This window comes from Nycticebus coucang, unplaced genomic scaffold, assembly GCF_027406575.1.
Source record: "Nycticebus coucang isolate mNycCou1 unplaced genomic scaffold, mNycCou1.pri scaffold_71, whole genome shotgun sequence".
Classification (NCBI taxonomy): domain Eukaryota; kingdom Metazoa; phylum Chordata; class Mammalia; order Primates; family Lorisidae; genus Nycticebus; species Nycticebus coucang.
Window position 1 is genome coordinate 138392 of NW_026515576.1, and position 12779 is coordinate 151170.

At 44.8% G+C, this 12779-nt stretch overlaps 1 protein-coding gene across 1 annotated transcript; it reads right to left on the reverse strand.

Annotated features, from left to right (window-relative positions):
* Positions 1-9340: 9340 nt before the first annotated feature.
* LOC128579244 (non-histone chromosomal protein HMG-14-like) lies at positions 9341-9788 on the reverse strand. The gene has a single exon (XM_053581429.1). It carries the CDS (start codon positions 9754-9756, stop codon positions 9451-9453), a length of 306 nt encoding a protein of 101 aa, XP_053437404.1. The 5' UTR covers positions 9757-9788; the 3' UTR covers positions 9341-9450.
* Between the last annotated feature and the right edge of the window lie 2991 nt (positions 9789-12779).

Consider the following 12779-nt stretch of genomic DNA (forward strand, 5'->3'; position numbering starts at 1 on the left):
TGTCACCGTGGCGGGAAGCTGCTGCTTGAACTTGATGATCGCAAAGCATGGGACAGTGCTACACAAAGTATCATCCTGCACCTCACACAACGGTCTAATGTCCCACTATACATTTATGTGGGTGGAAAGCCTGTAATTAACCGAGCCTACACTTAACCCCATTTTACATATAAGCAAAGTATTTCTTGTACACTTTTAATATACACAACTTTGTCCATGAACTACCATGTGTAAAGTCAGGGAAGATTGCTTTTTTGTTTGTTTGTTTGAAATTTTACCAAGGGCTTTTCACTATTTCGGAAATCACAGCATCAATGGCATGGTCACTCATGCAAATGGAGGCATCGCACATCACATCTGCACATAGCTCTGCCTGCTGCTGCCACACTCATGGTGATTCTAGTTGTCGGGGCCAGCATCTGACTCCCTCATCAAGTGTTCTAATGTAACCATACCCGTGCATTTACGTATTATTATTTTATCGTGTGCTATTTTTATAAATGATTTTATTCTGTTAGAAACTATTTTAATTTCACTTTTGTATTATCACTAGGGCATCCCATTTACTTCTTAAATGACTTGTGCATTAACTATGAATTCCCTTTCAGTATATTAAAAGTGTAACAACACAATACTTGTTTATTTAAAGAAAGTGTTAGATTTGAGAACCATTATCTTAGAGGAAGAGGACAACCCCATCTTTCCTAATGAACACCAACTTGTAAGGAGGACCCAGATGGTCTAGTGTGGGTCATACCCTTTTCCTGAACCCAGGGATCTTCTCTGTGACCAGGAAAGAAAGGGCTCTTGGCTAGCCTGGCTAGCTGGGAGGCTGAGGAGGCAAAACACCCAGATACATAGCCCCACCAGGGCCACATGGAGGGAGGGAGGGGGTCTCCAAGAGGAAAGTGGAATGCTGTTACTACAATAAAGTGAAAGGGAAGTTGGACAGACCAAAATGACAAATACACTTAAAAACCAACTTAGCAACCTCAGTAATGGGAAAGTGTTGGTGGAACATTCCCTACCACAGCCTGCAGGGTTTACAAAGTAAAGCTACAGCAAATCAGATTGCTAAGGATAAAGAGAAACAGAAAGTTAGCATTCAATTGCAAGAAAAACTTAAGAAAAAGCCGTGTTAAAAAAAAAAAAAAGAAAGAAAAAGCCGTGATCCCCTCTAAACAACTTTGATGATGCAACAATAACAAAGCTTCTTGCCTAAAATTGGCAGGGATTCCAGCTCCACCATGTCCCCAACACAGAGGGAGAAGGCCACAGCAGCGAGCAGGGAGTGGCAGGCAGGGTCCTCTCTGCATGTGGAGTCTGTCCCCAGGAAACAAGAGTAAATTTTGGTAATCACTGATGGCATATTAGCTGTCATTACATAATCATGGCACTCCAGGGACTTGGACCCATTCACCTGGAAGAACCAAGGAAAGGACTTGCATTGCTGTTATCAGCTGGTGGCCCCTCTGGACACCCCTCCTTGTGGCTGCAGACTATCATTTTTTAGAAAAACAAAGCCTTAGGAGAGCTTCATAAATATCACTTCTCTTGGTTGGATTGTGTGTGGAAGTAGGAAGTGAACACTTGAGACTAGAATATTGACATTCTAGTTTGCTGATGGAGGGGCTATACATGTTAGGGATTAATTTTCCCTTATTGGATAAACATTTATGGAGCATATTCCATGGTCTGGTACAAGACCTGATACAAAGACTTGAGACTCTTCGCCTCTGGGAGGTCATGACCCACAAACAGATGTGCTGAGTGACATGGTGTGTTCTTTCCTGTTCACTCCACCCCATGCATTCTTGCCCTCTTCTTTCGAGACCTGCCAAGCCAAATCCTGCCACAGGACCTTATTTTTGGCTTTTCTCTCATCTTTAGATGTTTTCTGGGTCCATCCTTCTCTTCATTCAGGTTTTTATAAGTGTCACCTCACTGCAGAGGTGGTGCCACCTTCCCTGACTATCCCAGCTAAAATAACCCCCTCCCCTCCCAGCCCTTTTTCTCTCACCCCCACTTCTTTCATTTCCTAATCCAATTTGAGTTTTGTTCAAAATATTCTCATTAACAATGACGGGGTGGCCAGGCATGCCTGTAATCCCAATATTTTGGAAATCTGGGGCAGGAGAATTGCTTAAGGCCAGGAGTTCAAAACCAGCCTGGACATAATAGTGAGAAAAAAAAATTAAATTAGCTGGGCATGGTGTGCAACTATAGTCTCAGCTACTCAGGAGGCTGAGGCAGGAGGATCACTTGAGCCCTGGAGTTTGAGGTTACAGTGAGCTATGATGATATCTCTGTATTACAGCCTGGGCAACAGAGTGAGACCAGGAAAAAAGTAAGGAAGGAAGGAAGGAAGAAAAGAAGAAAGGAAGGAAGGAAGGAATGGAGGGAGGGAGGAAGGAAGGAAGGAAGCTAGCTATCTGGGTGGAAATTATAAAATATTGCTCCTCAAATCTGGGGATAGAATTGAGATTCTCTCTCCAGAAAAACATACATGTGCCTACAACTCTGTAGGATGTTTCAGGTGGTTTATAAATTCCCTGCAGCCCTATATTCTGGGTTAAGAACCCCCTCATATAAACCATACATTTCATGCTCTACAAAGTGTTCTTTAAAAATGCGAGTTCTCTCTCTTTGAAGGAGTTTTTGAAAATAAGTCTGGGTTTTATAAGTTTGGAATTGTCCAGACATGGTTCAACTGGAAGGAGGGAGAACAAGGACCCCTATCTCTTCCCAAACCTCCTGGCTGTGCACCTGAGTCACCTCGGGCAGACTCTCCAGCCAGGCGCCAGGGACGGTTCCCCAGGATGACTGCTGTGGGGCCGCCCTGTGAGTGGTAGGATGTTTAGCAGCATCTCCGGCCTCTACCCACTTGTTCCAGAAGCAGCCCCCCTACCAGTGTGACAACTAACAACGTCTCCCTATATTGCCAGATGTCCCCTGGTGGGGGTAAAATCAGCCCCAGTTGAGAACTTATTTTTAAAGGAGCACTATAAGATTTAGTTTTGTCCACACACGTGAATAGACATAGCAGCAGCATTCTTAACAGTGAAAAGGTAGTAGAGCCCTCCAAAGGACGGATCAGCAAATAAAATGTGGATCTCCATAAAGTGGAATGTTATCTGCCCATAAAAAAAAAAACAATGGAGAGAGTGGCACCCATAGCTCAGTGGGGAGGGCGCCGGCCACATATACCAAGGCTGGCGGGTTTGAACCCAAGCCTGGGCCGGCTAAAAACAACAATGACAACTGCAACAAAAAAAACAATAGCCGGGCATTGTGGCGGGTGCCTGTAGTCCCAGCTACTTGGGAGGCTGAGGCAAGAGAATCTCTTAAATCCAAAAGCTGAAGGTTTCTGTGAGCTATGACGCCATGGTATTCTACCCAGGGTGACAGCTTGATACTCTGTCTCAAAAATAAATAAATAAATAAATGGACAGTTGGTACACACCACCTCACAGATGGACTATGGAAAGTCACAGAAGATCATGAGGTATATGATCCATGTCCCAAATAGGTGAATCTGTAGGGTAGCACTTGCCCAGGGCTGGGGAAATAGGGGGGTTGGGAAGTGACAGTGAATGGCTCAAGGTTTCTTTTTGGGGTGATAAAAATGTTCTAAAATTGATCATGGTGATGGTTGCATGACTCTTTGCATATGCAAAAAAAAATAAATTGGGTGGCGCTTGTGGCTCAGTCAGCAGATCTCTGGCCCCATATATTGAGGGTGGTAGGTTTGAACCCAGGCCTGGCCAAACTGCACCAAAAAATAGCTGGGTGTTGTGGTGGGCACCTCTAGTCCCAGCTACTCAGGAGGCTGAGTCAGGAGAATCGCCTAAGCCCAAGAGCTGGAGGTTGCTGTAAGCTGTGACACCACGGCACTCTACCAAGGGCAACAAAGTGAAACTCTGTCTAAAAATAAAACGAAAGAAAGAAGGAAAAAGGCATTAAATTGTACACATTAACTGTGTGAATGTGTGATATGTGAATTATATTTCAATAAAGCTGTTACCAGCCTCCTACCCCAGACCTATTGAATCAGCGTCTCCAAGGGACAGGCCCTGAGGATTGATCAGGTGTCAAGAGCTCCTCAGATGTCCTGAGGCACCTGGCTGGTCAGTGCTTGGGAACCCACACCAAACTTGTGATGCTCTCCAAATCTCAAAGAGAGAGATTAAAAAAAAATCTCCCTTGCCCTTCAAGCAGAAGAAGAGATGAATTAATAAAGGCCAGACAGGATGCCCATTTAGGTAAATGACGGAGTTGTCCCTTGTCCTGGTCTGGGCGTGGTTTCTCCTGCGGGCTGGTGATGGCATGGAAAATTCCACGAGTTATGGATTGGCGTGCAATGCCCCCCTGTGGACTGTTACAACAAGAAGTCTTGGAGTTTACATGCTGTTAGGTCATTTAACAGAGTCTCTCTCCTGTCTGCCTCAGTTCACGGTCAGTTCATCTGTCCCTAGAATGCTAGATACAGAGCACATCTTAGGCCTTGGAAAGTATAAGAGGAGAGAACACACCTTAAAAGGTGCCATTCATAGAACTGGGGAAGTTCAGGGACTGATTTCCTCAAGGTGAGTGAAATCTGCTCACATCTTTTTCTTTCAAGTTTTTACCATCAAAGGATCTAGCTGCATCAGTGGCCATCTCGGCTGGGAAAGCAGGACATGGCGGTGGTACCACAGCATCCTATCTGTCCCAGCAGCAGGGACCTGAGAACCCCCTCTTCTTGTGGTGTCCCCCCACCTCCCACTGGATGTACCGTGACCTCAGTGCTTCCTACCCACTCAGACAGACCTGAGCTCCAAGGCTGGCTCGCCCAGACACTGTGGCGTGTGCTTTTCACACATTATCCTAATTAATTATCAAAACAATCCTATGAGAGAGATGCTGTTCTTAGCCTCTTCAGATGAGGAAACTGAGCCACCGAGAGCTTGGTCAATTGTGCAAGGTCAACTGGGCATGAAAAGCACGTGCCATAGCCCACAGCACGCAGCGAGGTCATATCGGCACGCAGCGAGGTCATACTGTCGTTTGCCTTATTCTCCAAGTTTCCAGGTCCTCCTTCTTAGTCTGCTCTTAGCCACCACACCTGGCCTTCCAGGTATTATTTTACAGACAGGTGAGCACCAGAGGCAGGAAAGATGGGCATCTGTAGCCCAGAGCCTGCCTCTTCCACTTTTGATAAGAGAAATTCTGGGGAATTTCTTTGTTAATCAACTTAACTGATTCTTTTTTTCAAGGGACAGGATATCACTCTATTATTGAGGCTGGAGTGCAGTGGCATTATCATAGCTCACGATAACCTCGAATTCCTGGGCTCAACAGATCCTCCTGCCTCAGCCTCCCAAGTAGCTGGGACTACAGGTGCCCACCACCATCCCTGGCTAATTTTTTTTTTTTTTTTTTAGAGATGGGGGTCTTGTTATATTACCCAGCCTGGTCTACTTCAACTACTGCCCTCAAATGATCCTTCTTCTTTGGCTTTCCAAAGTGTTGTTATTACATGTAGGCCTGAGCCCTTGTACCCAGCAAGGTAACTGATCTTTGATATGTGTTCACATTTTCTAATTATTCACTGTATTAGCACTTGCATTAAATAACACACTTGCATTTTAACAAGAGTCTTCTAGCAATCGGATCATAAGCCCCCAAACCAAATTCCTAATGCTGGGCTTCCGAATGTCATGGCTCCTGTGAGGGTGAGAGGGTATATTATTCTGGGCAAGGGCTTTTTCCAGGTGGCCCTCCAAGTACCCCTGAGCACATTCGCTCCAATTTGCTGGGTGCCTCCCTGCTTTGCTGCTAATGTACTTTATCTCAGTTAATCCTCCTGATAACATGCAAGGGAATTATCCTATTTTATAGCAGAGGAGGTGAAAGAAGGCTGAGTGCAGTGAGCAGCACCGCTGACATTCACTGCTGGGGTCTTTCTGGCTCTGAAGCCTGTGCGGTCTTGCCCCTCATGCAGCCTTTCCAGGGGGTGTGGGGGGAACTCCCTGACGAAATTTCTGGGCACTTTCTGTCTTGTTCTTTATGTTTATGCCACACTCCCTAACAAACCATACTCTGAACCTCTCAAGGGGGCTGAATTGTATTTGCTTTGTTTCCAGTAGGTTCTACTTTGCTCGTAGTAGGTGCACAATCATGTACATTACGTGACTGTATGACTGGTTAGACGTGTGACTGCTTATTTGCTGCAAAGAGGAACTCAGCATTCAAATGAAATGCTTTAGCCATGCCCCAAAATGCTTGCCAGCAAGTCAGGAGCACCTTTCCCATGACAGGTAATGGGCACCTGTCCAGGCTAATTGCAGTAGGCAGATAAGCCATGTTTAGCTTGCCTTTGGACAAGTTCTTTTTTAAATGTCTTAACCTAATGTGTCTCCAGTCCTGCATCTCTAGACCCAGGAGAGCAGGTTGACTTGCCTTAGCCAAGGATTTTTCTATTACAAGTGCAAAAGTCCAACTCAAACAAGCTTACATAAACTGAAGAGCTATTGCTTCACAACTGGGAATGTCTTGGGGAGGCTTGGAGAACTGAAGAAAGAACTCCTGAGCTCAGGGGTCTGGGGATGGAGTGAGGGACCTCATCCTGGCAGGACCTTCTTTCCTCTCTACTTGCCAGGTGTTGTTATTATTATTACTCTTACTGTTTTGAGACAGGGTCTCCCTCTGCCACCAGGCTGGAGTGCAATGGCCCAATCATAGCTCACTGCAACCTCCAACTCCTGGGCTTTCCAAGAACTCTTCCTGCCTCAGCTTCCCAAGCAGATGGGACTTCAGGCATGTGCTGCCACACCCATCTAATTTTTCTATTTTCTGTAGAGACAAGGTCTCCCTATGTTGCCCAGGCTGGTCATGAACTCCTGGCCTCATGCAGTACTCCATCTTGGGCTCCCAAAGAGCTAGAGTAATAGTCATGAGCCACCACACCTGGCCTGCCAGGTATTATTTTACAGACATGTGAGCAACAGAGGCAGGAAAGATGGGCATCTGTAGCCCAGAGCCTGCCTCTTCCACTTTTGATAAGAGAAATTCTGGGGAAAAGGCTCCAGTTTGCCCAGTCTATGTTGGAAGCACACTACGTGGATCAATTCACTCACTGTCAGTCATTCAACAACTATTATGAGCAAAAATGACCCCGTGCCTAGGCTTACGGAGAGACAGTGGGAGAGACAACATGGGAGAGACAACATGAATCTGTTGGCCAACACGCATAAAATCGCATTGTGGCAAGTGCTTTGAGGAAGAGATAGAGGGCGTGGAAGAGCATACAGGGAGGATGTGACCTTGGAGGAGGTCAGGGAAAGCTTCCCTAAGGAAATGCTAAGATCAAAAGGATGAGTAACCTAGGTGAAGGGTTAGGGCAAGGGTGTTTTGGACAGAAGGACCAGCATGTGAAAGCAGCGTGTTTATAATAGAAACTGTCTAAGTAGCCAAAATAAAAAGGGCCGGCAAAGAGTGGTGCAAGGTAATAGGAGAAAGAGGGAGGGAGAAGTGCAGGGCTGATGAGCCACATCAAGGAATTTTGTCTTTATCTGAGGGCCCTGGGAAGCCAGGATTGAAGTGGGTTGATACGATCCTATGTGTCTTTTCATAGAAGAATTCCAGCTGCATTAGGCTGGATGGAGGTGGCCCCGAGTGAATGAATGCAGGGACATCAGTTAGGAGAAAGAAGATAACAGCTGGGACGAGGGTGGTAGGAGAGGGGACAGGAAAGAGATAGAGCAGGTAATGTCAGCAGACTTGGAAGCTTGGCTACGGCAGGGAAGGGAGAGAGTGCTGTCCAGAATGAGCCCCAGCTTACTATAATAGGTTTCTCAACAATGTCCAGAGGGGTGCAGGACTAAGTGTTGTCCCCTTCTCACCCCAACGGCTGCATCAGGCACTGTGACTAATCTAACTCACTAGATTCACCAACAGTTGAGAGAAATTCCCTGAAGAAAAGGGAATATAGTTAGCAGGAAAAGAAGAGCGAGAGACCAAGCCGAACAGACCCCAGCTATCCCCAGAAGACACAGCCCACTGCAGAGACAGCGTGGAAGATCAGTCTCTGCCAACTGCCACATTTATATTGGTTGTTAGTCAGCAGTTCGCATCTGCCAGTGGGCCAGACTCCGGGGATGTAATCCTGCTGCTTCAGGGGGCCTCTGGGGAGGGTTCCTACTGTCAAGTCCAGGTCATCAGCACACCAGTAGGGGCACTGTTACTCTTCTCAGACGCTTTTCTGGCCCCTCAGTTGCCAATCAGGTGGCACCTTGCCCTCAGCTTGAATCAGAGTTTAAAAGGGCAGAGGGATCAGTTCCAACGATTTCAGCCAATCTGGGAAGTGACAGAAGGAACTAAAGCTGGGGAACATGCAGTCCCAGTTTTGCATAAACACCCACGAAGACACACACACACACACTTAAGCTCCCTTTGGCTTTCCTTAAATCTTTCCCCGATATGTCATGGAGACATAGATCTTAAGAATAAAATATGCTCTTTGTTTATCTTAGGTATTTCTTTCAGTGACATCTAGAAGCTATTGGCAAATGTGTCAGAATTATAAACCAATGTGATAAGCCAGGGACGAGGTTAAAATAACCAGAACTGGTCTTTCAAGGTTCCCCAAGATACTCAGCTGAACCGGTTGTATTAACAGCAAACTAAAAGGAGCCAAATTGCCCAGGATGTTTGTCTAAGAAAATGATAGTGTCACTTCTCACAATTTGGTAGTCCATTCGTGGGTCAAGGGCACTTGGGCTTCTTCCAGGACTTAGCAATTGTGAATTGGGCTGCAATGAACATTCTGGTACAGATGTCTTTGTTATATTGTGATTTTTGGTCTTCTGGGTATAAACCTAGTAAAGGAATTATAGGACCCAATGGCAGGTCTATTTTTAGATCCCTAAGTATTCTCCAAACATCTTTCCAGAAGGAACATATTAGTGTGCATTCCCACCAGCAGTGTAGAAGTGTGCCCTTTTCTCCACATCCACGTCAACATCTCTGGTTTGGAGATTTTGTTATGCGGGCTACTCTTACTGGGGTTAGGTGATATCTCAAAGGAGTTTTGATTTGCATTTCTCTGATGATTAAGGATGATGAGCTTTTTTTCATGTGTTTGTAGATCGTGGGTCTGTCTTCTTAAAAACTAATCCCCATCTATGGAATGTTAAGCTCACACCCTAGATAGTCACAGCCTCCCATTAATTCAACATCCCACACTATTTTCTGGTTGTACCAAAAAATAAACAACCAGCAAATGATTACACCTCTTAAAAAAAAAAGCAATTTACCCTTAAAAAATGGGATGAGGTGGGATTCCCTCCTTCTAAAAAATGTTTCTAGAGCTACTAAAAAACTTGCATTTACAAAATAGTTGATAAAAATATTCCTCTGGATTGTACAAGAAGGGAGACAGGGACGACTGATAAGACATGGTATATGATATTAATCAGACTTGGCTTCTTTCTCTCCTGCTTCATCAGCGGCTGGATCCTCCTCAGTTTTAGTTTCTCCATTTTCTGCTGGTAAATCTTCTTTAGTTTCTTGGTTAGCCACTTTGGCCTGCTTTCCCTTTGCTCCTCTTTTCCCTTTCGGCTGCACTTTTTTGTCTGAAGATTTATCCCTTGCTGCTGCCTTTTTTGGCTTCGTTTCCACTTTCACAGGAGCAGGTTTAGCTGACAAGCGCGCGGACCTCCTCTTGGGCTCTTCCTTCTCGGCTCCTTCTGCAGAGCTGACCTTCCTCTTGGGCATCTTGGGGGCGGGCAGGGCGCGTGCCGGGTGCCTGTGGGCGCAGCGCGCCCAGAGCCTTCACGAAGCTGTGCTGCCCGGCCGCTGCCGCTCCTCCCGCCGCCCGAGCTGCTGAGAACCGCGGCGGGGGCGCTGGGAGAACCTGATGGAACTGGATTGGGAGCCGCCTCCTGCTCCCCCCGCGTCCCCCAGACAGGGGCTCTCCCTCCCAGCTGGCTGGGCCGCCCTTCCACTTGAATCTATCTTATTTAATCCTTATGGTGGTCTGAATAGATGCTGTTGTTGTTCTCATTCCAAAGGCAAGAAAACTGAGGCACAGAGAGAGTAAGTAGCTTAGCAAAGACCTCAAAACCAGTAAGTGGGAGGGCCAGGATATAAAAGAAAGAAGGAGAGGAGGGAGGTGAACTGAGCCTGCAGGCAGAGCCTGCTCTCATTTTCTCTTTTTACTAACACAGAGGCAATGGCCTGGGCCTCAATCCCTGCATGTGGCACCAGGGGAACAAGGACTAATGAGTCCACTCTCAGGAGGACACCAGGAAGTGGTTCCAAAAACAATTTCCACTTTGTTTCTGGAGAGTTATTGGATGGGGACATTTTGGTCCAAGGACGTAAACGAGTCTGCTTATGACAGAGTGGAGGTTTCAGATGTCACCTTGGATCTATGTGGAGAAAGATTTGATGATCTGAGGATGAGGTAGGGCCATTTTTGATTCAAGACTATTTTGGCAGAGCCTAAAAAACAAGCCATTGACTATTCATTTGTTTTTATCACCATCCTGAAACAGCCACACTTGTCCTAGTCCTTCAGCTGAGACCTTCCTGAGCCTGAGCCTCATATATGAGGTGACAGGTGGGATGACGCTGAGTGATCATAGACTCACATTATTTAAAACTGAATTTATTATCTTTTCCCCCATTTTTACCTCCTCTCACATTCTTGCTTTCAATTGGTGACATCATCTTTCACCTGCACTTGAAGTATACAAGCGACCCTTAACTTTGCTGACTTTACTTTCTAAATACTGTCTACTTCCCATTCCTGCACCCCTGCCCTGGTCTAGCCCTCATTGGCTCTTACTGGAGTATCTCAGTGGCATCACAACTGGTCTCCTGGTCTTGTGTTTTCACATTCATCTGCTTTATGTTCATCTCTTTCACAACTACTCGAATCTACCCTTAACGTCACTCAACTCTGAGTGCAAAAGCAGCCGTGGACAATGTGGAAATGAATGGGTATGGCTGCATTTCAATAAAACGTTATTTACAAAAACAAGTGGCGGGCCAGATCAACCCCTGATTTACTGCATAGTTACCAGAGTTATCTGTAGAGAGTGAAATACTAACCACGTAACTATGTCATTTCCCTCCAAAGAAAGAAATTAAACTTGCTGTAGCCACATGGTCTGTAAAAGACCCAAACTTGTGAACATATCCTACAGATCTGATCCACCCCCTGCCTGCTATCTAACTTCACATCTCACCACTTCACATTTCTCCAGCACTGAACTGTTTCCACACCACCTGGTGTTCACAGTCTGCTACCTTTATCCGAGCCGTGCTCTTCCTCCCTCCTGGAATCTCCCACTCTGAGTGCAAAAGCAGCCGTGGACAATGTGGAAATGAATGGGTATGGCTGCATTTCAATAAAACGTTATTTACAAAAACAAGTGGCGGGCCAGAACAAGGGAGCGCCATTTCCTCTTCACTGGAATAATTCTTACATATTCTTTGAGACAAGACCTAGACCTCCTTCTGGAAGCTTTCTGTGATCCAGGCAGGATTAGCTGTTCCTCCCTTGTCTTGTATGAATTTGTGTGTCTCTATCATTGTCGACACAGCACAGGATTATAATTACCTTCTGTCTCCCTCATTGCACTGATTTCTTTAAGGGAAGGTTTCCTATGTCTTATGCACATTTTCGATCCCAAACCCAGTACTTGGCATGCAGTGGAAAGTATAAACAGTTTCAAAATAAATGTTTACTGAGTAAATGAATGCTGGAATAAATTCATTGAAAAGGAGTGATTTTTATTTTATTTTTTTATTAAATCATAACGGTATGCATTGATATGATCATGGGGCATCATACAGTCGCTACATAGACCATTTGACACATTTTTATCACAATAGTTAACATAGCCTTTCCGGCGTTATCTCAGTTAGTGCCAAAACATTTACATTCTACATTTACCAAGTTTCGCAAATAAAGGAGTGATTTTTAAAAGTATATAAATGAAAAGTGAATATACAGGACTGTCTCCACCACAGACATCTTTTGTTTTATATCTATATATGTGTGTGTGTGTGTGTATAAAAAGTGTGCATGTGTATGTGCATATATACTAGTATAAATTATATGTGTGTGTATATATATGCAAACAATTATATTATGGGAAATTTACAAACAGGCATAAGTAGAAAGGATATTATAATGAACTCTTTCCCTATTTACCCTTCACACAGTGTTGATATTTATTAATTTATGGAAAAATCTTGTTTTCATCTGCACCTACACTTGTCCCCCAGGTCTCCCATTTGATATTGTGATGCCCAGCTCAGATTACATATCATTTCACTTGAAATAATTTCAGTGTGTATCTCTAAAAGTTAAGGATTTAAACATTTAAACATCATCACACCATTATGATGCCTCAAAAAGTAATTATTTTGTTGTTTTTGTTGTTGCAGTTGTCATTGTTTTAGTGGGCCCAGGCCAGGTTTGAACCCACCAGCCTCGGTGTATGTGGCCAGCGCCCTACTCACTGAGCTATGGGTACTATAAAAAAATAATTTTTGATTGTATGTAGAGGTCATCAAAATTAGTATCTTTACTCAGCTTCTTATTGGAGGATCTATCCAACACTGCCAAAGGAGTGTTAAAATCTCCAACTATTATGGAGCTGGAGGAAATCAAGTTGCTCATGTCTGCTAGAGTTGCTCTTATAAATTGAGGTGCATTCTGGTTGGGGGCATAAATATTACTAATTGATATCTCATCATATTGAGTATTACCCTTAACAAATATA